The following is a 23,942-nucleotide window of genomic DNA, read 5'->3' on the forward strand; positions in this document are numbered from 1 at the left end:
ATGAAGAAATCATCATGACACTGCAAGGAGAGACCACACAGAGGGTAGATGAAGTTGTACTCCTGTATTTTTCTGCTTACTGGCTCACCTTGCCATCTCCCTTGAAACCTGTTCTGCCCTCATTAGACACCAGACTGATGGGGCTAACTGATCATAGCCTGTGAACCTCTAAAATCTGTTAAGTCAAAATAAATTAAGATGCTTCTCTTGTCTAGTTATAGTTACAAAAACCTGGCTAATCACATGGTAATGTTGAAGAGTGTGTGAGGTGTATGGTTAAGCCAGGTTTACAGTGTTTAAACTGCCATACATTGTAACTGCAATTTGGTAGCTCACTTTCCTCCACTGAGTTGACTCTTACCTCTTCATACTGAACTGGGGATCAAACAATGTCTTCTTAATGTTTTTCTACCCTTCTCTCCTTCCAGTATCACTGCCATCACCAAGTTAGATAACAGCAATTAATGATTATGATGACCACTGACAATAAACACCATCATGATGTTTTGTCACAACAGTTGCTTTTTGGTTTCTTTGCTTCCCATCTCTCCCTGTCCTGTTGTGCTCTGTATACTGTACTAGACCAATTTTCCTGAAACTTGAAAAATGACCTAATCATTTGCTACTAAAATCATCAAAGGATGATTTCAATTATCATCTACATTTGTAAGGTAAAATAAAAATTCCTTAGGCTGATATGTAAAGTCTTCAAATATGACCCAAATTAAGCTTCCAGTCTTGGCCGGCACCGCGGCTCAATAGGCTAATCCTCCACCTAGCAGCGCCAGCACACCAGGTTCTAGTCCCGGTCGGGGCGCCAGATTGTGTCCTGGTTGCCCCTCTTCCAGGCCAGCTCTCTGCTGAGGCCCGGGAGTGCAGTGGAGGATGGCCCAAGTCCTTGGGCCCTGCACCCCATGGGAGACCAGGAGAAGCACCTGGCTCCTGCCTTCAAATCAGCGCGGTGCGCCGGCCGCAGCACACCAGCCATGGCGGCCATTGGAGGATGAACCAACGGCAAAAGGAAGACCTTTCTCTCTGTCTCTCTCTCTCACTATCCACTCTGCCTGTCAAAAAAAAAAAAAAAAAAAAAAACCTTCCAGTCTTATATCCTATAATTGACCTAAATACATTTACTCCAAAGTCACAACTTTTTATGAAAACTTCTCACTCCAGGTGTTAAATGTACCCCTAATATTTGTGGGCATGCACCTAACCTAAAGAATAATTACTAAACATGGACAAAAACAGAATGTGGAGATACTTTCAAATCTCAGATTCTGTCCTTGAAGTATTGTTCTTACAATTTTGCCCAAGCAGCCACCACAAGAAAATCATGTTATATATTTATAAGCAAACATAAGCAATTCATTTTATCAATTTATTTTTAATTTGTAAAAATAAACACATCTTTTTCATGAAGACAGAGACTTTTGTCTGTCATCCTAGGGAACCTCAACACCTTTAACTCTACCTGGCACCTAGTATGACATAACTACTTGGAGATGACTAAACCAGAATAAGCAATAGAAAAAAAAAATAGTTCACATACAGTCTTTGGTTTAATATTTATTGGTAGAAAGAGGTCATCAATGCATATTTTGTGTTTTATAAACCTTACATTCTCTTAATGATCTTTTGTTTTATTTGGAGTTTCCTGGCCTCCAAGTGAAGTTAACTTATCTATGCATGTAATTCTACATTGACATTTTTTAAGTTTTAAAACTAAGTATGAGAAACCATGCATATTATATACCTCACTTAATAGTACAAAGAATTATTTGCACATTCAAAAAAAAAAAAAAGGCTGAAATCAAGTTAAATAACCTATGTGTTCTAAATTTTCCACATTCCATTTCTGAATAAAGAAATACTTGTTCAGTGTTATATATTGCTTGTTGTCTACTAAGATTGTCAGAGACGCTTTAGTATATTATCTCTATTTTTAAATTACATCTTAATCCACTTCAAGAGATAATCTCATCAACATTAAACATTATGCCATATGCAGTATTGTTCCAAAAGCTTAAATAAGAATCAAACTTTAAGTTTTTAGACTGAATATTTTAACCTTAAAATTATATAACTATATATACACATATGGTAGGCTACATAGTAAATCATTTCAAGTAACTTAAATGTATTTAGCAAACATTCAGCCAAAACTCTTTCAAAGGCTTATTTAGATATCGATGTCTAGACATAGTACTATGCCTATGAAACTTGAAAATCCAAGTAAAGTCTGCTGTAGTATTAAGAAAAAGAAGAATGACTTTTAACCTACTGAACTGTGCAATACAAAAGTGCTTAGCATGACAAAATTACCAAAATAAAAACATTTTAAAGGTTATTTGGTTCTAGCAATAGTAACTATTCTGTACTTTTGGATAATTTAACATTTGCATTTTAAATTTTTTATAAATTTTCTCTTTTTAACAAGTTAAAAAAGCACACAAAAAATAGTCCAAACTATAATCTATTATTTTTCATCCTGGATTTAGCTCATCGCAAATAACTAAACAAAAGAATTCCTGAATACTCAACCCTATTAAAATACAATATCTGTCTAGATCTCATTATTTTACCCATTGTTTACTATACTGGACCCTAGAACAGGCTGCCGACAGATGGGACAAGTGCAATTCTCGGAGAGCCACCGGTCAATACAATGAATGTGAAACTCATGCATGCAAGGTAACTGCCTGAGCTTGTTTCCAGTTACGTAGTCACTGATGCAAACACTACAGATTTTACTTAGCTCACTATCAAGACTGTTATGCTCATAGTTCCTAGTGGAAAGATTGTCAATCTGCTCTTTGGTTAAACCACGGATTCGGTCATCATCATCACCTTCATTTAGTAAAAAGAAATGAGCAAGGCGAAGAATAGGTAGGGTCCCAGTCTCAACTAAATTGTTTGAATTTCGCAACTGCCTGCCACCTCTACTGTCATGGTTTTGGCTATGAGGCTGGGTGCTCTCATTTTCCCCATGCATTTCAATGCTGTCATCTTGGGCCCTCATGTCTTGAGAGGAACCTTCACTGTGCTGGCTGCTGTCGTTAGCTGTAGCTAAGTTACTGAGTTCTGAGTGCATCTCTGACAAGTGCTGATCATGTCTTTGAATCTCTGACTCAGATTCAGCCTCCATTAGAGAACTCAATTCTCCAAACCCAGTCATGATCTGCCTTAAAATTGACCTCAGAGCAACTGATGATGGCTCAACAAGTTCATTCTCAGAAATCCTCCGAAGAGGAACTGTAATAGTACTCACGTAGGTTCGAATCCCTGACCTCTCTAAACGAGAAATAGTTCGGCGAAAGCCCCCACTATTGCTTTCAATAGTGACTGTATTTTCTGCTAGCCCTACTCTCGATCGAGTTCTGTTTGCAATACTATCCCGATCTCTATTTTCCCCAGGACGAATCCTTCTCACTTGAAGGTCCAGGGTGATTGTTGGATGCCGTCGTACAGCAGTTGAGGATCTGCTGGATTCTTCACCTTCTTCTACTGTGATTCTTGACACAAGTCTTGAATTCGAGAATGGGGTATATGCGGTACCTCTGCGTCCTCTATCTTGCTCTACAAAGACATGAGTTAGACCTCTTCTTCTCCTAACAGACCTTCTAGTGGTTTGCTGTACAGGTCTACCTTCCCTTTGGGAATTATGAACAGTGCCGCTCTGTCTCTGAATTGGTGACCGGCTTCGACTACTGAAGGTAGATCGTAATCTAATTGGCTCTAATCTTTGGTTTGTATTCCTCACTGTAACATTAGTTCTAGCCCCATTTTCCCAAACATGTGCTGCCCCAAATCGTTGCCCCTCCCTTTGCCTGAGTTCACTGCCACCTGACTGATTTGTATGACTACTCAAATTAGGGTGTGAAGCATTTGTTCTAGGGATGCCAGCTGTGCCCCTAATTCCATTTCTCAACCTTCCCAATGGTGAGGATGATCCTTCGACTGAATTCCGCCCCCTTGAACCAAGCCTAGTCCTTGGAGTGTTGGAACCACCACCATTAAAATTCATTGAGGTTTGGCTTCTTGTTCGACTAGCCACAGGACTACTTGATCTTTGTTGCCTACTTCTAGTGTGATCTCTGTTAATATCTGAAAGTGGAATGTGCATATAATCTTCTCCATCAATTTCAAGTCCTCTATTTTCATGATTGATGTGGATTTCCAGACTAAACCGAAACTCTCCACTGTTTGGGTTTGTTCGACTCACAGCTCTCCAAGTTTGGTTCCCATTTTGTCCACTTCGAGTTGCATTTCCTGTGCGACGAAAGGTGTTCAGCCATTCAAGCAGGGAATCTTCATTTGAACTTTCTCTCGGGACTGTTGGGTCTGGAAAGCAAATCAAATCAAATCAGTCTGAGATCAATTCCTAAAAGCTATCTTTAGATTTTTATTGACCACTTGTAAGAAAAATAAAGTCTGCAGTAAATTAAAGAACATCTGTGTATTTTAGTAAATGAAAAAAATGCCAAAAACAAAAAACAAAAAACAAAAAAAAACAAAAAAACAAAAAACAAAAAAACCACCACCCTGAACTTCCCTGATTTTAAAAAACAAAGTTATTTTTTGGAAAGGCTGAGTGACAGAGAGGGAGGGAGATACAGAAATACAGACACACAAAGAAAAAGAAAGAGAGAGAGAAATCTTCCATCTACTGTTTCATTCCCCAAATATCACAACAGCCAGGTCGAAGCCAAGAGCCAGGAACTCCATTTTGGTCTCCTATACAGGTGGCAGGGGCCCAAATACATGGGCCATCTTCCACTGCTTTCCCTGGAACTTCAGCAAGTAGCTAGATAGAAACTAGAGGGACTTGCATTATGGTGTAGCAGGTTAAGCCACCAACTGTGATGCCAGCATCCTATATTGGTGCCTGTTTGCGTCCCAGCTGCTCCACTTCTGATCCAGTTCCCTCCTAAAACGCCTGGGAAAGCAGTAGTGGATGGCTCAAGAGCATGGTTTCCTGCACCCACGTGGGAGACCTGGAAAAATCTCCTGGCCCCTGGCTTCAGCCTGGTCCAGCACCAGCCATTGCGACCATTTAGGGAGTGAACCAACAGACAGAAGCACGCGCACGCACGCACGCTCTCTCTCTCTCTCTCAGCAGATGGAAGATCTCTCTCTCTCACTCTCTCTAACTCACTTTCACATAAATAAATCTCAAGAGAAAAAGAAACCAGAGAAGCTAGGACTCAAACCAGCACTCCAATATGAAATGCCAGTACCATAAACTGTGGCTTAATCTGCTGTACCACATGCTGACCCCAAAACAGGAACTTTCTAAAAGTAATGTACTATAAAAAATATTGTAAAAACTAAAATATCATGTATGTATTTATAAAAATCTAAACACCACATTTGAAAAAGTTGTAGTGAAATCCTCATTCCTGGGGCTGGCGCTGTGGCACAGTAGGCTAAATACTCCACCTGCGGCGTCAACATCCCATATGGGCGCCCGTTCTAGTCTAGGTTGCTCCACTTCCAATCCAGCTCTCTGCTCTGGCCTGGGAAAGCAGAAGATGGCCCAAGTCCTTGGGCCCCTGCACACATGTGGGAGACCAGGAAGAAGCGCCTGGCTCCAGGCTTCAGATTGGCACAATTCCAGCCATTGCGGCCATTTGGAGAGTGAACCAATGGAAGGGAGACCTCTCTGTCTCTCCCTCTCACTGTCTGTAAATCTACCTCTCAAATAAAATAAATAAAATCTTTAAAAAAGAAAAAGAAATACTCATTCCTGTTTTGTTTGCTCACATATTAACAAAATATGAAAGTAAACAAAGAAATAAATCCAGTACCAAAAGTGTACATTTAAATTGCTTCATTGATACAGCAATATTAATAAAATACAATGGCAAATTTTTATGTAAAATTCATCTTTTATCTGTGGAATCTTTCTGGTAAAGCCAATTCATTCAACATTTTCACAATTAGGTTTTGTATCACCTTAGGAATTTAATAATATTTCTCAGAAACTGCCAAAAATATACATCTCAAGAAATCTGGCTTTCTGAACTTAATGCTAAAATCACATTACATATATTTGTGTGAAACTGAGAGACTACAAGCAAGTTATTTAAGTTCTCTATGGCTGTATTCTTGTGTGTAAATTGGAAATAACAGTATCAATCTCGAAGGGTTACCATGAGCATAAAGTAAGACATATATATAAAATAATCAATTCAATATCTGGCACACAGGGAGCACTACTACACCAATGTCAGCTATTATACATGAAACAGTAAAATATATTTTACATCCATTAGAACACTTGCTTCAATCACTGTTGTATCTCCAGTCACTATAACAATATCCAGCATAAATCAATTAGTAGTCGAATGAATCAATTTAGAAATAAAAGTCTCCTAAACATCTTTGACTATGATACTGCCACTTTGACTATGATACTGCTACCAAGCTTGAATTTTCCATTTGCAAACAGTGGATACATAAAGCACAAAGCTCAATGAAAAGCATTCTGATGCTCATTAGACTTTGACTTTGAAGTTTGTTCTATTCCAAAATAGCTATTAAAGGAGACTGTTTTGGTTTTATTTCATTACTGCAGTCTCTCTCATAAAAAAAAAAAAAAAACAACTTTTTTAAGTGTTGAAGTTAAAGCTATTATTAATCAGCTGCTGGTGCCAATAAAACAAACAATATATTTTAAAGATGATGACCTCCTTTACATGTGATGAACACAATTTCTATTACAATGTGTGCAAAGCCCAGAATTACCAGTTACAGTGATATGGTACAAATCACGTATCTAACAAAGAAAATGGCTTACAATCCAGTTTCCATTTTAGTTTGGAAAAACATATGGTGAAAAGGCAGTTAAATATAATCATTCTAAATGCTACTTCCCTCTTTGATTAGCTAGAATATAGTATGATATGTGTGAGGCTTTGTTCCTGTCTATTCAACTCTGTCCTATTCTTCTCCCACTGTAAAAGCATGGTCAACAGGCAAGTGGACAGCCTGCTAATTAGGTAAGGTCTTGGATTAAGTCATCATCAATGGAATGAGAGCAGAAGTGATATGAGCTACTGTCAGGTTGGTGCCTGGACTTCCTTCCTGAGGGCTAGAACCCAGACTCCAGGTTTTGACTTAGCTCGATCTTGCAAATGATTCCATGGAACAGCAGCATCAGTGTCAAATTTAGGATGATACCAGAGATGTTCTGAATTCGTGCTGTCCAATACAGAAGCCACTAGTCACCTGTGACTACTGAGCACCTGAGTGTGGTAGGACTGAGAAACTGAAGTTTTATTTAATTTCCATTAATTTACAGAGCCACATGTGGCTGGCAGCTATTGCATGGGACAGCACAGCTGCAGAACCTCTCTGCTAGTTAGGTCGGTCCCAGGAGGATCTGTGGAACAATCTGTTCCCTGGATTGTTAACATGAGAGAGAAATGAATGTCTATCTTATTGAGCCAGGATATTTTGGGGTTTTTATACAGACTTCATTGTATCTAATATAATGATTCTGATATGACACTTTTAATAATGAATACCTCTCAGGAGAGAAGTAAGATTAGGAAGGACATGAGACTTGGCTTTTACTTTTAACTCTATCTACTTCTATTTAGTTTAAAGATTTTTTGTTTTTATTTTTTTAACAGAGGCTTCGTTTTTCCTAAGAGGTCTTTATGTTATGGCTTAGTGTTTCCTCAAAAAAATGACAAACAAACCAACAAACAAAACAAATAGGAAGAGGTCTCCTAACTCTGTATTCTGTATATAAAAAAAATTAAGAAGCTCAGGCCAGCTCAGCTCCAGCCGTTATGGCCATTTGGGGAGTGAACCAGTGAATGGAAGACTGTCTCTCTCTCTCTCTCTCTGCTCTGCCTCTCTGTAACTCTGCCTTTCAAATAAATTAAATTTTAAAAATTCAGAAACTAACTTTATTTGCATTGTTTTAAAAAAGTAGTGAGTACATTCTAAGATTAAAAAGAACTCTAACTTAATCACATATTATTCCATACAAATAAGCTTCCTGAAGGCAATCTATTTAACACATCTTACTAGTTATTCCATTCTATATTGCCTAACCATACCACTTTGCATATAATACTCAAACATAAATATTATCTGAATATATTAAACATGAAAAGTTAAATTAAATTAAACACAGTGTACAAGATGCAGCATTTTCATTTCTGCAACTGCTCCACTCAAGCCTGTCCCTTATGGAGAAGGTTCCACAGTACCTCTGTTGCTTGTCCCATTTCTCAGGTCAGGCTGAGATGCTAATTGTTCCTTAACTCCATCTAACCGCTGCTGCAGCTCTTCTGATGTTATTTCTCCTAAGACAATGAAAAAGTGCAAAGAATTTGAAATTATCAACTTTTATGAAATCTCACAAAGGATTAGACTCATTTTTAACAACTTACAGAATCTCTTATTTTCATTTAGTCTGTAAATTGAAGATAGTTAAAAATATTCAACTGATAGAAATATACATCAGTTTGGTTTATTAGAATTTATTAAAATTTAATTTGAATAACTGGCAGTGTTCTCAGCAAATGTACTTAGGAACTTTTAAGCTGTAATTCTGTGGATTTTTGTCAAAGTTAAAAAAGAAGGGAGCTAACAGTGTGGTGCAGCAGGTTAAGCTGCCATTTGTCATACCAGAATCCCATATGGGCACCAGTTCCAGTTCCAGCTACTTCACTTCCAATCCAGCTTCCTGCTGATGCACCTGGGAAAGCAGCAGCAGACGGCCCAGTGCTTGGGCCCTTGCCACTCATGTGGGAGACCTGGATGAAGCTCCTGGCTTCGGCCTGGCCCAGATCTGACTGTTGTGGCCACTGGGGAGTGAACCAGAGGATGGAAAATCTCTTGCTCTCTCTCTCCCTCTCCTCTCTCTGTAACTCTGCCTTTCAAATAAATAAATCTTTAAAAAGAAATAAGAAATGAGAATTTCTAGGGAAAATTCCAAATCTATATTTACATGAATTTTACCTCAATATTTTCATTAGATGATCATCAATACACAATATATAAACATACAAATTTCAATTAGTTCATTTGTAAAATGAATCTAAAAATTTATAGTACACATTGGGCTTTAGGGGACTCATTCTTCTGAATAAACAAATTATAATATCTTGAGTTAGAACTGAATGCTGAACTATATTTGTTCAAATATTATTTAAGAAAAATAAACCATATATGTGAAAATTTAACATTATATATGTATTCCTGTTTGTTAGTTTGCCATTGGTATAATACATCCAATATTCTCACCTATTTTTAAAATATAGAAGTCAGTGATTTTCTTTGTTATATTAAAAATTTTTTGTTTTTTAAATTCATATACTTCTTTGAAAGGCAGAGCATTGGAGAGACACAGAGAGAGGGAGAAACAGAGAAGTAAAGAGATCCAACCACTGGTTCACTGCCTAAATGGCTGCACCAGCTGGGCCTGGCCCACGTTACCCAGAACTCCATCTAGCTCTCTCAGATGGGTAGCAGGAGTCCAAGCACTTGGGCTATCATCAGCTCTATTCCCAGACATCAGCAGGGAGCTGGAAGAGAAGTGAAGCTGCTGGGACTCAAACCAGCACTCTAATCTGGGATCTGGCACCCCAGGTGGCAGCTTAACCTGCTGTGCCCAGCCCCAGCTCTAAAAAGTTGATCAACTCACAATAACCGTAAACTATATTTGGGAGAGGGAAAAAAGGGAAACGAAAACTCCTTATTTTGAAATCCCTCTTTCTAATGATGAAAAAAGGTGTCTGTCACCTCACTCATCTCTTACCAGGGGTGCCTAAAAGATTATGATCTCTCATAAGCCGATAATCTTCATCATTGAGTTCATTAATAAACTGGTAATAGGCTTCTTCTCTGTGGAGACGCTCTTGCTGCCACCTTCTCTCATTCTCATGATGATCCTGGTCTTGAGATGAAGCCTCTTCACCACCACCATCCGATCTAGATCTAGACTGATTCATACTGAGCTGCCTGCTCAGACAACATATACAAAATCATGGTGTTAGTCATGCAATGCATAGAGCTTCATATTTTTAACCTATACTTTATTTTTACATTTTGTCCCTTACTCAAACACTTCACTTGCCAAATCTTGCAGTGAGAAACTGACATGCAAGATAAAAAAACACCCTCTAGGAGACAAAAACACAATTGGACCTACTTCTTTATCTAAAGCCATCATTTAAGTTAAACTGGATTTGGGTTCACCACATATTTCTCAAGCCTGAATACCAAAGGGATTCATTTTTCACTTCTTTGACTTAGTGGTAAGGCTGATCTAAAAGTCCTCATTCATGTTCAACATTAACATTTGAGGCTTGACTGATGCATGTTCTTTAAATAAACAAATCAGAGGCCATGACTTGCATTTATCTCCAGCAAGGTATTCTACCCCAGATGAGGCTCATTAATGAACTACTACCACCCCACCCTCCTCACTGCACTTTGTGAGGTGAAAATGATTCAGCCAACTATAACTACCGAACAAACTTGGAGTTGATCTCTCCTGAAAGCCTAACAGGAAGACTCTGAAAACCAACAGGAAGCGATACAGCACACGTGGCTCTGTCAATGGTGTAAGTGCAGGGAATACTTTGTGTTTCTTTGTACCAAGCCTCAGCCCTTGCCAGGAAAGGTAAGTACCGGGGGCTTCTGAGGGCCAGTGAGACTTCCTGATGCTGCCTAAGCAAACGGTATTTTTGCATTATATTTAAATGTCATTCCCAAGAGGCTTACTTCTAAACTGTAAAGAAATCAAGGAAGAAAATGGCTTCAGAAATATTTTAGAATTTCCAAAACACTTCTGTGTAGTAAGTCATTGACACAACAGTTATCAAACTTTTAAAACCCCAGATGCCCAGATCTTACCCTAATTCTTGGTTAGAATTTACCACGCTAGGGCCAAGATCTATGGTTAAGAACAAATCTGGTTATTCCATGGATGACATGAACTATCCTTGACAATTTGGGGTATGTCACCAAGGGGTAAGTGTGTGATACCGGACTCAATAAAGGCTGGAGGCTCAAATGGCCTATGCTACCAGTGAAGCAACTGTTGCAAGTCTGCCTCTCAAAGTATACCAGGTGTGTAATAAGCAAGCTGCTTTCAATGTAAAGTAGTCTAAACTGCTGTAGGAGTAAGCAAATTTCACCTGGATTCTAACAAATTACAAATTCAAGGCTTTAAAAAAAAAAAAAAAAACAGTGGATATGTCATTTTGAAAGATCCACTCAAATTCTCATTGCCACTACTAAAAACTCAAGATTCCTTTCTGGTCCTGATTATTCTGGAAATGGAATTAGCCAAAGAACATATGTGGCAGGTAAAGCAGTGAGCAATTTAAAAAACTGAAATTTAATATAGATTCAAGCTACCTAGTTTTTACTCAAAATTTGAGTTTCAACCTCAAAAATAGTTTTCTTGTACAATTACCCACAGTTAAATCAGTGAATACCTTAGTTTTCTCTCAACATGCTTTTAACATTTGCACTGCCATCCATCCGTCAATTGCGTGTGCCTTTTTTGAGGGCTGCCCATCTGAAGCAATAAGAGAGAGTTCCATTACTCAGTCTGTAGGCCAGAAACGGCTGCTAGTCTCCCAAGTCCGCTGCGAAACCACAGCCCAGCCTCCAGCGGACTCTGCTAAACACTCACCTAGACAAAAGAGCTCCGCACACACTCAGCCCCGAAAAGCTCCCGCAAGGCCCTCCCCTCAAACTGTCGCCACTCGGGATCAGGCCTCCTCGCTCGGGCCTCCTTCCCAGCCAGTTCCCCACTCGGATGTCGCCAGGGTGGGGTGTCTCGAGTTCACTTCTTCTAAACCTGCACTTCTTCGCCACCCCCGCCCTCCATCTGGCAACTGGTCCCTCTCCCTGGCCGTGGCGACGGGAACTGGCGCTGGGGAACAGCCCTTGGCACAATAAACAAACTAGGCTCGGCGGCCCAACCAACCTCTCTCCAACCGAGCCTCAAGTAACGCTTCCCTTAGCGACCTAAATTCCCACAGGGCAGCAGGTGACAGACGGTGCACCTGAACCAATCACCAGCTCGGCGAGCTCATTAACAGAGCAGTTAACCAATCAGAGAGTTGGTGGGTGGCGCCGAAAAAAGGCCTGCTTCCCTCCGCGTCTCCAGGAAGTAGTGGTAGGACTCCGAGCTGTCCCCCGTACCCACCTCGTTAGAAGTTGGGTAGCCCGCCTTCCACCCGGAGAACAAACTGCGGCAGGCTGCTCTCCTGTCTCGGGTGCCAGAGGCCGGGACTGGGAGGCGGAAGGGTACTTGTAGCCGTTGCTCCGGGGCCCACTGCGCCCCGAAATCGTCCTCTGAGCACAGAAGCCGGATGTTCGTGTGCTGCAGTTTGGGGTGGTCCCGCTGGTGGGGCGATTGTGGAGGAGGAACGGCCTTTCCTGCTGGACGGTCCTTTTCAACCTCTCACGGCCAGGCCGCCTCCGCGGCGGAGAGAGGCTCCGCTGCCGGCCGGGGACTCGCGGGTGCGACTGCAAAGTGCGTCCGGCGGGGGCCGGCGTGCTGCGTTCCTGCGTTCCGCCCTCTGGACGCCGCCGTCACAGAGCCTGCTCCCCGCGGTCCAAATACCGGGCGGCTGGGCGCTCTTGACAGATGCGTGGTTGCCAGCCGTCAGCCAGCTCTCCGCGTCGTCAAGCACCGCATCTGCCTGCTCTGCGCTTGGGGGTCGCTTCTTTGCCGAGGCTGGCTAGCGAGGGCAACCCCGCCGCCTCGATCTCTCCACTGTCGGGAGCGGGGTAAGGTGCTAACCGAGCAGGCCCGCTGTCTTTCTCGCCGAGACCTGGAGATGATAAACTACAGCAAATCATGAAGTGCGTTGCGTGTGTGCCTTTTCACTTTCCCACTGGAAAAGCAGTCTAAAACGCCAACATCCCTCTCTCTGCTTTTGTTTCTGAGCCGTGTTTCACTTCACCGTTCTTTAGCATCTTGACTAGGTTGCTGGCCAATCTGAAATCCGCCCCTTTTCCTGCCATCACCACCATCCTGGTGGCTTAATCCCTGGACAGTGCTCGCCCTGCTGGGCTTCGTCATTCCTCCGTGGGTTCTTTCACGACTGCACCAATTTTTGAGGAATTACTGTACATCCTCACCATTATGCTGGCGCTTGAGCCACCAGTGGAGCAGGGTTATATGGACAGCTTTTTAAAAATCAGCATACTGTGTAAGTGTGTAAATAAAGCAGCCTGTACAAGGGCCTCCCAGATCTGTCCGCAGGACACCCGTACAGACTGATGGCCTGGCACTGCTGAGCTAGCTAACTGAAGCTCCTCTACAAGGCAACTCCTAGCAACCCCCGGTCCCACTTTTTCCTAGTTTGCTCTATCTCCCAGGACGCAGATCTCGGCTTTTAGGACTCTTTCCTGACCCCTCTGAAATGACACTGTTACCTCACCTTCCAGCTCAATACTCACGCATAAAACTAGGCAGATAGCCTTTTGAGGGCTCCCAGTGAGGAAGGTTGACTTTTCAAGCTGCTTTCCTATTGAGAAGGTGGAAAACACACACGAATAGAAGCACTTTATAATTTATTAGCATTTGTAATTTCCAGGTCTCTGTGAGAAAGTAGGGTTAGTACTCTTATTTCCGGACAGTAAAGAGAAATCAAGATGGTTGAGTTACACTCAGTAGCAAGTTAGTTTAACGCATAACTGTATGTGACTATGTATTAGATGCTGGTGGTAACGGCATTGAATCACACAAACAGTAATGTCCTCATGAGACAAAGGCATTGCCCTGTTTTTCCATGGAAAAGGACAGCCATTGAGCAAGTGCTTAACAATGATTTTCTGTTCGGTTATAGGTCTCCCCACCTGGAGTCTGAACTCCTTAAGTGCAAACAAATGGTTTTATTCCTTCTTACCATCCCAGAATTTAGCACTGTACCTGGCAGAATGTTCTTCTCAGCCAAATGCATGGATTAGCAAAGAAAAATGGAATCTTTTTTGCAAACAGGGTTGATGCATGTTGTTATAACGACCTCAGAATTCTAAGCACAAATCCGAGAAAATTGCACATGAGCTATCCAAAAATTCAGGTAGAAACTATTTTACATATCTATACAGTTTTAGAGAAGGCAATAGTCCCATCAAGTGCAAGTAAACGTTAACTGGGAAAGACAAAAACCCTAAGACTCAAAACACATAAAATCCAATCAAGTAATTTACGCAGTGGGAAAGCTTTTGTGAATAAGGAGACAGAAAATGTATGTAACTCTACACCTTGTTTCAGTCTTGTAGTTGAAGACAAAATGACTCATGGGAACTAGATGTGGTAGTTGGAACCAAGAGATGAATTAATCATTTTAGGCCTTTCAGGTTCTATGCAACAGATGAAATTTCTGGTCTAATGAACCCTGATTGATTGTATTGATACCTGGCTTTTTTAGTGTGCACTAGCATGCGTCTTTGGACTCCAGGACACTTTTACAACTGTAGGGGAAAAAGTGTAAAAGAATTGAAACCTCAACATTAAAATGATGCTCTGTGGCTGGCGCTGTGGCGCAGTAGGTTAACTCTCCGCCTGCAGCACCGGCATCCCACACAGGTGCCAGTTCCAGTCCTCGCTGCTCCTCTTCCAATCCAGCTCTCTGCTGTGGCCTGGGAAAGCAGTAGAAGATGGCCCATGTCCTCGGGCCCCTGCACCCACCTGGGAGACCCAGAAGAAGCTCCTGGCTCCTGGCTTCAGATTGGCACAGCTGTCCCCACTGTGGCCATTTAAGAGACTGAACCAGTGGAAGGAAGACCTTTCTCTATGTCTCTCCCTCTCACTGTCTGTAACTCTACCTCTCAAATAAATAAATAAATAAATAAATATATTTTTTAAAAAGTTGCTCTGTATAGTTGGTGATAGTATTTGTCATGTTTAAGAGATACTGTTTTCATAGAATGACAGCCTTAATTACAATTTAAAATGCAAAATCATGCAGTTGATTTAGGCTTTTTAAAAAAGATTTATTTATTTGAAAATCAGAGTTACACAGAGAGAGGAGAGGCAGAGAGAGAGAGAAAGAGAGGTCTTCCATCTGATGGTTCACTCCCCAATTGCCTGCAACAGCCAGAGCTGCGCCGATCCAAAGCCAGAAGCCAGGAGCTTCTTCCAGGTCTCCCACATGGGTGCAGGGGCCCAAGGACTTGGTCCATCTTCTACTGCTTTCCCAGGCCATAGCAGAGAGCTGGATTGAAAGTCGAGTAGCTGGGTCTCAAACCGGCGCCCATATGGGATGATGGCTCTTCAGGCCTGAGTGTTAACCTGCTGCACCACAGTGCCGGCCCCAGATTTAGACTTCTAAGATTGAATTGGAATCTTACTAAATTTGTGGATAGTATCAAAACATCTAAGAAAAATTTAGGCTTGTCAGATTAAGTTCTCTAATCTTAAAATTACTATTTAAGGATTTAAGAAGAAACTAAATTCAACATCTTACAAATGAGATAAAATATTGAATTTATAAATACCATTAAAATGCTTGTTTTTAGTTGATGAATCAAATAAGTGTGGAATAAAATTTAAAATTGGTAAAAGGCTAATTCCAAAAGACTGTTAAAGTTTACTACAATTAGTATGAGTTTAATAAGACCTGTAAGTTAAATTTAAAAGGCTGAGATAAAATAAGGAAGTAACAATTAGAATATTAACTGTTGAATGCGAGGATTTTTTAAAAATATATTTATTTCCTCCAATTTTTTTTTAGAAAACTGTACTGAGGCATAATTCAAATGCCATTAAATTCACTTTTTAAAATATATAATCCAATGGATTTTAGTGTATTCACAGAGTTGTACTGCCTTCACCACAATCTGATTTTTGAACATTTTCATCACCCCAAAAAGAAACCTCCATCCATTAGCAGTAGTTCCCATTCCTTCCCACTCCACCTCACCCCCAGCCTCTGATAATTGCTGATTTCCTTTCTCTGGCTATGAAATTATACACTATGTGGTCTTTTCTGTCTGCTCCTTCGACTTAGCACAAGGCTCATTATGCTGTAGCATGTCTCGGTACATTCCTCAAGAGAAATATTCCTTTTCCATATTAAAAAAAAAAAAAAAAAACACCCTCAAGAACATTCCTGATAGCCAGGGTCTTAATTAGGCCATAGACTGAATGGGGTCAAATTGTCCAAACAAGAATAAGACAAGGATTCTTGTTCCAGTGTTTTATTAGGAAAGTGCTCTCTGGAGAAGGTGCGTGAGGGAGCAGGATTGGCCAGGAAGAGAGGAAAGTAAGAGTGGGCTTCTGCTGATCCCACACAATTCACCATCAACTGTTGGCCAAGAAGACCAGCTTTGTGTACATCGTATCCCTCCATCATCAAGTGAAATCTGCAGGGCAGGAGGGCAGTTGATCCTTATGGGTGAGATGGCTCCTATTTTAGCCAAGGGAAATTCTCTAGAAGGGGAGGCATCTGGAACTGTTGTCCAACACTCACAGTAGCTGGAGTATAGATGCACAAGCTTAAAAAGTGGATTGAGACAGGCACAAAAGCACACATCAGAGAATACTCTTCATATTGCTTAGATCACTTGCTTCTCACATTGTTTGCTCTGAACAATTTCTCCAGAATTCTTTTTTTCCCCCTTCTTTTAAAAAATGTTTGATAGGGGCCAGAATTGGGGCATAGTGGATTAAGCTGCCCCTGAAATACTGGCACCCCATTTCAGTGCTGGTTCCAGTACTGGCCATTCCACTTCCAATATAGCTCCCTTCTAATGCATCTAGGAAAGCAGTAGAAGATGATCCAGGTGCCTGGGCCTCTACCACCCATGTAGAAGACCTGGGTGGAGTTCCAGATTCCTGGCTTCAGCCATTGTGGCCATTTAGGGAGTGAAAGAGCATGTGGAAGATTCCCTCTCTCTTCTCTCCATGTCTCTCCCTCTTTTTTTTTTTTTTTCTTTTTCTTTTTCTTTTTTTTTTTTTTTTTTGTCAGACAGAGTGGACAGTGAGAGAGAGAGAGAGAGAAAAAGGTCTTCCTTTTTCCATTGGTTCACCCCACAGTGGCCGCTGTGGCCGGCGTGCTGCGGCCGGCGCACCGCGTTGATCCGAAGCCAGGAGCCAGGTGCTTCTCCTGGTCTCCCCTGTGGGTGCAGGGCCCAAGGACCTGGGCCATTCTCCACTGTACTCCCAGGCCACAGCAGAGAGCTGGACTGGAAGAGGAGCAACCTGGACAGAACCGGCGCCCCAACCGGGACTAGAACTGGGGGAGCCAGCACCGCAGGCAGAGGATTAGCCTAGTGAGCCGTGGCGCCGGATCCCTCTTTCTAATATTGCCTTTCTAATAAATAAATCTTTTTTTAAAAAAAGTTTGATCGACATGTAATACTTGTATCTTTTTTTTTAAAGATTTATTTTATTTATTTGAAAGACAGAGTTACAGAGAGAGGTAGAGACACAGAGAGAGGTCTTCCATCCGCTGGTTCACTCCCCAGATGGCTGCAACAGCTGGAGCTGCGCCGATCTGAAGCCAGGAGCTTCTTCCAGGTCTCCCACGTGGGTGCAGGGCCCAAGCAATTGGGCCATCTTCTACTGCTTTCCCATCCCATAGCAGAGAGCTGGATTGGAAGAGGAGCAGCCAGGACTAGAACCGGCGCCCATATGGGATGCTGGTGCTTCAGGCCAGAGCATTAACCCGCTGCGCCACAGTGCCGGCTCCGTATCTTTTTATGGAATACATTGCAATATTTCAACAGATGTCTACAGTTTAAACAGATCAAATTGGGTAATTAGCATTTCTATTTCCTCTTTTTTTTTAGGTTTGAAGCCTATGAATTTCTCTCTGTAGTTCTTCATATGGCATATAATACATTAATTGTGTCCAGAATTTTTTTTTTTTTTTTTTGGACAGACAGAGTTAGTGAGAGAGACAGAGAGAAAGGTCTTCCTTTTCTCTTGGTTCACCCTCCAAGTGGCCGCTATGGCCGGCACGTTGCAGCCGGTGCGCTTCACCATTCTGAAGCCAGGAACCAGGTGCTTCCTCCTGGTCTCCCATGTGGGTGCAGGGCCCAAGGACCTGGGCTATCCTCCACTGCACTCCCGGGCCACAGCAGAGAGCTGGACTGGAAGAGGAGCAACCGGGACAGAACTGGCGCCCTAACCGGGACTAGAACCCAGGGTACCAGCGCCACAGGCGGAAGATTAGCCTAGTGAGCCACGGCGCCGGCCCAGAATTCTTTATAAAAGATTTATTTTTTACTTATTCATTTGAAAGACAGAGAGAGAGAGAGAGAGAGAGAGAGAGAGAGAGGAGAGAGAGAGAGAGAGAGATCTTCTATCCGTTGGTTCACTCCCCAAATGGCTGCAACAGCCAAGGCTGGGCCAGATCTAAGCCAAGAGCCAGGAACTTCTTCTGGGTCTCCCATGTGGGTTCAGGGGCCCAAGCACTTGGACCATCTTCCACTGCTTTTCTGGGGAGCTGGATAGAAAGTGGAGCAGCCAGGACCTGAACTGGTACCCATAAAGGATGCTGGTACTTTAGGCAAAGGTTTAATCTATGCCACAGTGCTGGGCCCCAGAATTCTTATTAGTCACAATTTTGTATACATTTTTGCAAGAGGACAATGGAACCAACTACAATCTCTGCTTCTATAGCTGACTCCAAGGCCATAACTGATGCTCACTGTCTCCATCATCCACCCCCCCCCCTTTTTATATTCCCTACCACCTCAGCGAGCACTCCTGCTGGTGTAGGTAGCCTGATTGATGGATTGAACCAGAAACTCATCTGTAAGAGGTTTAAGACCCCAGTTATCATGCTCTTATCAGGCTGTGGTTGCAGTACTTGACCATTTGCAATTATGACTAGGCTTGGAAATACCAAGAAATGTCCCTAGTGGATCTCCTGAGTAACCACTATAGTCTTGTCTGTTCTCTTCTGTATCAGCCGTGTCCACCTCCTGATGATTGCTTGCATTAGGAGACCCAGTGACCTTAAAGCAGCCCTTGTGTTAAGTTTAGGGAGCTCTTACTGTGTCCTCTGATGGAAAGATCCCACCTCTGAGTAGCAGAACCTCTATCCTAGTAGAGTCTCCAGTTACAGGGACAAGAAACACAAATTCTTCAAATGGGTCTCTGGGAGTAATGCTGAGTGGGCCACTCACTTTTGCCTCATCTGTGGATTCATGTTGTCTATCTACTGGAGACACAGTACCATAAAAAGGTACTTTAATAAGTTTATGGAAAATGTTTATTATGGGAAAGCTATGCATGGATTCAATGTTAGTGCACCAAAATAAATTCATCTTTTAATCTCATTTTCCTCATATAACTTCATACATCCTTATCTAACAGCCACTGGTTTAAAGAGTATATTGCATCCTAAAGGCTATCCTAAAGGATAATGTTCCAAACACATTATTCCAATGTGGAGTCTCAGCTGTGCTTTCAACAAGCCATTGCTCCGCTCCATCAAGTTGATAACTTCCAAATGGTGTGGTACCTAGTGTGACCAATGGGTCCTCTGGACAAGTGCCACCCCCACATCTTCTTGCTGTAAAGTGAGTTCCTTGGTCTGAAGCAGTGTTATGTGAAAGTGGTGTCAGAATATTAGTTGTTCTCTGAGTCGTTGCATGTTGGTGATGGCTGAAGCACATGAGGCAGGAAGGCAAGCTAATACTCAGAACATATACACACCAAAACCAGTCACCAAGACCCTGAGCTTCCAATCCAGCTTCCTGCTAATGTGCCTGAGAGGCAGTAGATAATGGCCCAAGAACTTCAGTCTCTACCACCCACATGGAAGACCTGGATTGAGTTCCTGGCTTCTGGCTTCAGCCTTGGCTGTTGTAGGCTTTTGGGGTATGAACTAACAGGTATAAGATTTCTCTCTGTCTGTCTGTCTGTCTCTCTCCTTTCAAATAAATAAATCAAACAAAAGAAAGGTCATGATAAAATGTTATTCTTTTCAAATTGGAAAGGGCCCAGTGCAATCCAGTGACTGTTTGACCTCCCTGAGAGCTCAGTGTTGTCTCTGCTGCTGACAGGTCAGACATTCAATAGCAGCTGTAGCTAGATCAGCTTTGGAGAGAGTCCAAAAAGTTAGGCCCATTCATAGTCTCCATTTCTGCCACCACAGCTATCCCACCATGAGTCCATTGTGAAAGAACTTTGGTGCCATAGACATAAGCAGCCTGATGTTTGCTGGCCTAGTCATCCTATATACTTGGTTGGTTAATGACTCTTCTGCTGTGGAAACTCTCTGATGAGCAATATGTGTTATGAAAAGTCATTCCAATATGTGCACTTCCCCTAGAGGTCTATCCATCTGCCCATTTTACAGCCTTTTCCTACATTTCTTTTTTTTTTTTAAGATTTATTTACTTATTTGAGAGTTACAGACAGAGGAAAGGAGAGAGAGAGAGAGAGAAAGAGAGAGAGAGAGAGAGATGTCTTCTATCTGCTGTTTCACTCCATGAATGGCTTCATGGCCAAAACTGGGTTGATCCAAAGCCAGGAGCCAAGAGCTTCTTCCTGGTCTCCTACATGGGTACAAGGGCCCAAGGATTTGGGCCATCTTCTGCTGCTTTCCCAGATGATTAGCATGGAGCTAGATCAGAAGCAGATCAGCCGGGGCTCAAGCAGGCGCCCATATGGGATGCCAACCCCACAGGTGGAGGCTTAACCTACTATGTCACAGTGCCAGCCCTCCTATATTTCTTGATCTAGATACCTGACCAACAAAGAAGGCTAGCATTTGTCACTTCCCATGAGTATACCCTCACCCTAGCCATTTCTGTCTTCAAAATCAATGACTAAAGGACTTCCTGAAGCTCTGCCTACTGGGAAAATTTCCCTTCTCCAATCTCATCACTGCCATCACCCCTGGGATTGGGTTCAAAAGTGCGGCTATAGACATTTTCAGTTCACAGCCATAACAAAGTGACCCATCTATTAACTAAACTTGGATTATTTTTTCTTCTTTTTCTTTTTTTTTTAAAGATTTATTTTATTTATTTGAAATTCAGAGTTACAGAGAGAAGTAGAGATAGAGAGATGTCTTCCATCTGCTGGTTCACTCCCCAGATGGCTGCAACAGCTGGAGCTGCGACGATCTGAAGCCAGGAGCCAGGAGCCAGGATCTTCTTCTGGGTCTCCCACATGGGTGCAGGGGCCCAAGGACTTGGGCCATCTTCCACTGCTATACCAGGCCATAGCAGAGAGTTGGATTGAAGAGAAGCATCCAGGACTAGAACTGGCACCCTTATGGAATGCTGGTGCTTCAGGCCAGGGCGTTAATCTGCTGAGACACAGCACCAGCCCCATTTTTTCTTCTTTTTCAATAGGTAATGAGGAACGTCCCTGCGGCCATACTTGGCAGTTGAGGGAGATGCATTGGTACAACAGTGATAGGTGACATGAGGGTCAAAGCCACCTGTTCCTTCAGCCCTCCTATGCTCTCTGGGCCTGCTGGAACCTAATTTTTGGCATATTGTTCCTCACAGTGGACTGTTGTTGCACCTGCCTGATCTTATGACACAATAAGGCAGCAGAACCCAACTTATGATCACCTGGTTTCTATGACACATGGCTTGATACTCAGTTTCTACCAGGGCTGAGTATCATGACAGGAACTCTTTTTCAAATGGTGTATAGTTTTCTTCAGCAGGTGGAATGGCCTTACTTCAGAACCCTGCCTATTGGAGCTTGCCAGAAGCATGATGTGGCATCTTTCTCTAGTACCATGAGATCTGCAGACTCACATGGCTTAAGTGGCAGGGCTGCTTGTACCACAGGATCTAATTACTATAGAGTCCTTTTTTCCCTGGCCCTCATTTAAAGCCTGCAGCTTTCCAAGTCACCTGATAAATTTATTGCCAAGGACACTGAATATGCTTCCCCTAAAACCCAAGAGGCATACCCAGCGGTCTGATTTTTTTCTTAGTGGTAGGGATGTGTGGTGCAAGAACTTGTCTTATACTTCGGAGGGGATGTTTCAACACACACCAGGCCACCAAACTCCTAAGAAATTCACTGATATATGTCAGACCCTTGAACCTTCATAAGCTTTATCTCCCACCTCCTGGAGATTTATCTTACCAAGGCATGCAGAGTACTTACCACTTCTTGATTGTAAGATCTAATTAACATGGCAGACCAGCACACTGTTCAGCTGGATGTCCAGGTTACACAAGATCCTTTGGACTATGTTGTGATGCAGAGCAGAATAGTTAAAATTGCCCTGGGGTTAGGGTATACCATGTCCATGCCTTGTGAATGCAAATAGCTCTGATATTCCTTCCTGGTGAATATAGAAAACCAATAGCATCATACATGTACCATGACTGTTCTGTTATGTTCTAGTAAAGACACCAAATGTAACGCAGCAGCTTTAATGAGGCCAATATTTGGTTAAGTTCATGGTAATCTTCTGACATCAGCATGATCCACCCAGTTTTTGCAGAAGTCAGATTGGTGAATTAAGTAGGGTTATGTAGGAATTCCAGACCTGCATTCTGTGTCTTTGATTATGGTGCTAATCTCTGCCATTCTCCTGGACTATTATAATGTTTTTATTGTCTATCTTGGTGGGAGAGGTGCAATTTCTTTTTTTTAAGATTTGTTTATTCATTTGAAAGGCAGTTACAGGGTGAGGGAAAGAGAAAGGAGAGAGAGGAAAATATTGATTTAGATCTTCCATCTGCTGGTTCACTCCTCAAATAGCCACAACAGGGCTAAACAAGGCCAAAGCCAGGGGCCAAAAATTCCTTCCAGGTGAGTCTGGCGTTTACATGTGTTGCTAGCATTGCAGGCAGTGGTGCTACAATGCTGGCCCCAAGAAGGGAAGTGGTGAAGACTTCTCTTTTTTTTTTTTTTGACAGGCAGAATGGACAGTGAGAGAGGGAGACAGAGAGAAAGGTCTTCCTTTTGCTGTTGGTTCACCCGCCATAGGCCGCCGCACCGCACTGATCCGATGGCAGGAGCCAGGTGCTTCTCCTGGTCTCCCATGCGGGTGCAGGGCCCAAGGACTTGGGCCATCCTCCACTGCACTCCCTGGCCACAGCAGAGAGCTGGCCTGGAAGAGGGGCAACCGGGAAAGAATCCAGCGCCCCAACCGGGACTAGAACCCGGTGTGCCGGCGCTGCAAGGCGGAGGATTAGCCTAGTGAGCCGCAGCGCCGGCCACAAAGACTTCTATTTGGAGTTTCCTACAAAGCTCTTGCTCCATAGTTCAAGGAACCAACACGAGGATCCTTTCAACTACTCAATATTTCTATTCTCCATAAAGGTAACCACTGGTTGGGTTCATGGACTCAGTGAATCTGCTTTGCTTTAGGTGCACCTGCTGGGCCAGAAAATCAGTTATTACCTGACTCTCATTTGGTTATTCATCATAAGAATGCAATTTCTCTATCAGTAAGTTGGTTTTGAGTCTGGGAAATGACTCAGATCTGAAAACTGGAAGGAGATTATGTCTTTCCATTTGGGTGCCTGACCTCAGCCTTCTGCTAATTCATGATTCATTATGAATTCTCTTCTATTTATATACATTTAGAACCATTCTTTTGGCTGCTCATCTGTCTTGTTCCTAAGAGCACCCTATTTTGTTACTTCTCCCCATAGGTCTCCAAAGTTTGGTCCCCTTGGCTGATATTCTGATTTGATTGGCCATTACAATAATTAAGTGTTAAATCCTTCTGATGGACTAGGTGCTGTCACCTGGCCTCTGCTATTCTCGTGTACTCCAATCCCTTTTGCTACCAGGAAGCCTAGTTCTCTAACAGCATCTCTTATTATCAGCCTCCATTACAGAAAACAACTTCTCATTGATGCTGATACCCCTTTCACCTGTGCTTTTCTCACTTCCTCAGTTTCCTTGGAACCTCTTGAGGAAAGTAACCCTTGGTGGACTGTCTGGTCTAACATGGCAGAGCCATTCTCACATGTCTATTTGCATGAGTCTTTTGATCCCTTCCTCC

At 42.5% G+C, this 23,942-nt stretch overlaps 1 protein-coding gene across 3 annotated transcripts; it reads right to left on the reverse strand.

Annotated features, from left to right (window-relative positions):
• Nucleotides 1-1,553: 1,553 nt before the first annotated feature.
• On the reverse strand, nt 1,554-12,548 carry RNF6 (ring finger protein 6). Of its 3 annotated transcripts, none has more exons than XM_008259884.4 (5): nt 12,185-12,548; nt 11,466-11,548; nt 9,779-9,981; nt 8,226-8,321; nt 1,554-4,341 (listed from the first exon to the last, which is right to left on the reverse strand). In XM_008259884.4, exons 3-5 carry the CDS (start codon nt 9,969-9,971, stop codon nt 2,579-2,581), a joined length of 2,052 nt encoding a protein of 683 aa, XP_008258106.2. In that variant the 5' UTR covers nt 9,972-9,981; nt 11,466-11,548; nt 12,185-12,548; the 3' UTR covers nt 1,554-2,578. The 3 variants fall into 3 exon arrangements, with proteins under 3 accessions (XP_008258106.2, XP_008258107.2, XP_002712839.2); XM_008259885.4 differs by lacking the exon at nt 12,185-12,548 and adding an exon at nt 11,963-12,039; XM_002712793.5 differs by lacking the exon at nt 12,185-12,548 and adding an exon at nt 11,666-12,025.
• Nucleotides 12,549-23,942: the final 11,394 nt, after the last annotated feature.

The sequence above is a fragment of the Oryctolagus cuniculus genome, chromosome 9, assembly GCF_964237555.1.
Source record: "Oryctolagus cuniculus chromosome 9, mOryCun1.1, whole genome shotgun sequence".
NCBI classification, from domain to species: Eukaryota; Metazoa; Chordata; class Mammalia; order Lagomorpha; family Leporidae; genus Oryctolagus; species Oryctolagus cuniculus.

Bases quoted from the DNA above. Each gene is read 5' to 3' on its own strand.
- RNF6 (XM_008259884.4), bottom strand. From the start codon at position 9,971: ATGAATCAGTCTAGATCTAGATCGGATGGTGGTGGTGAAGAGGCTTCA. The intron at 8,322-9,778 runs GTAAGAGATGAG...TCATTGTCTTAG, and splicing joins TAATCTTTTAGGCACCCCTG to GAGAAATAACATCAGAAGAG. The intron at 4,342-8,225 runs GTACTGTGGAAC...TTTGCTTTCCAG, and splicing joins AAATGGGACAAGCAACAGAG to ACCCAACAGTCCCGAGAGAA.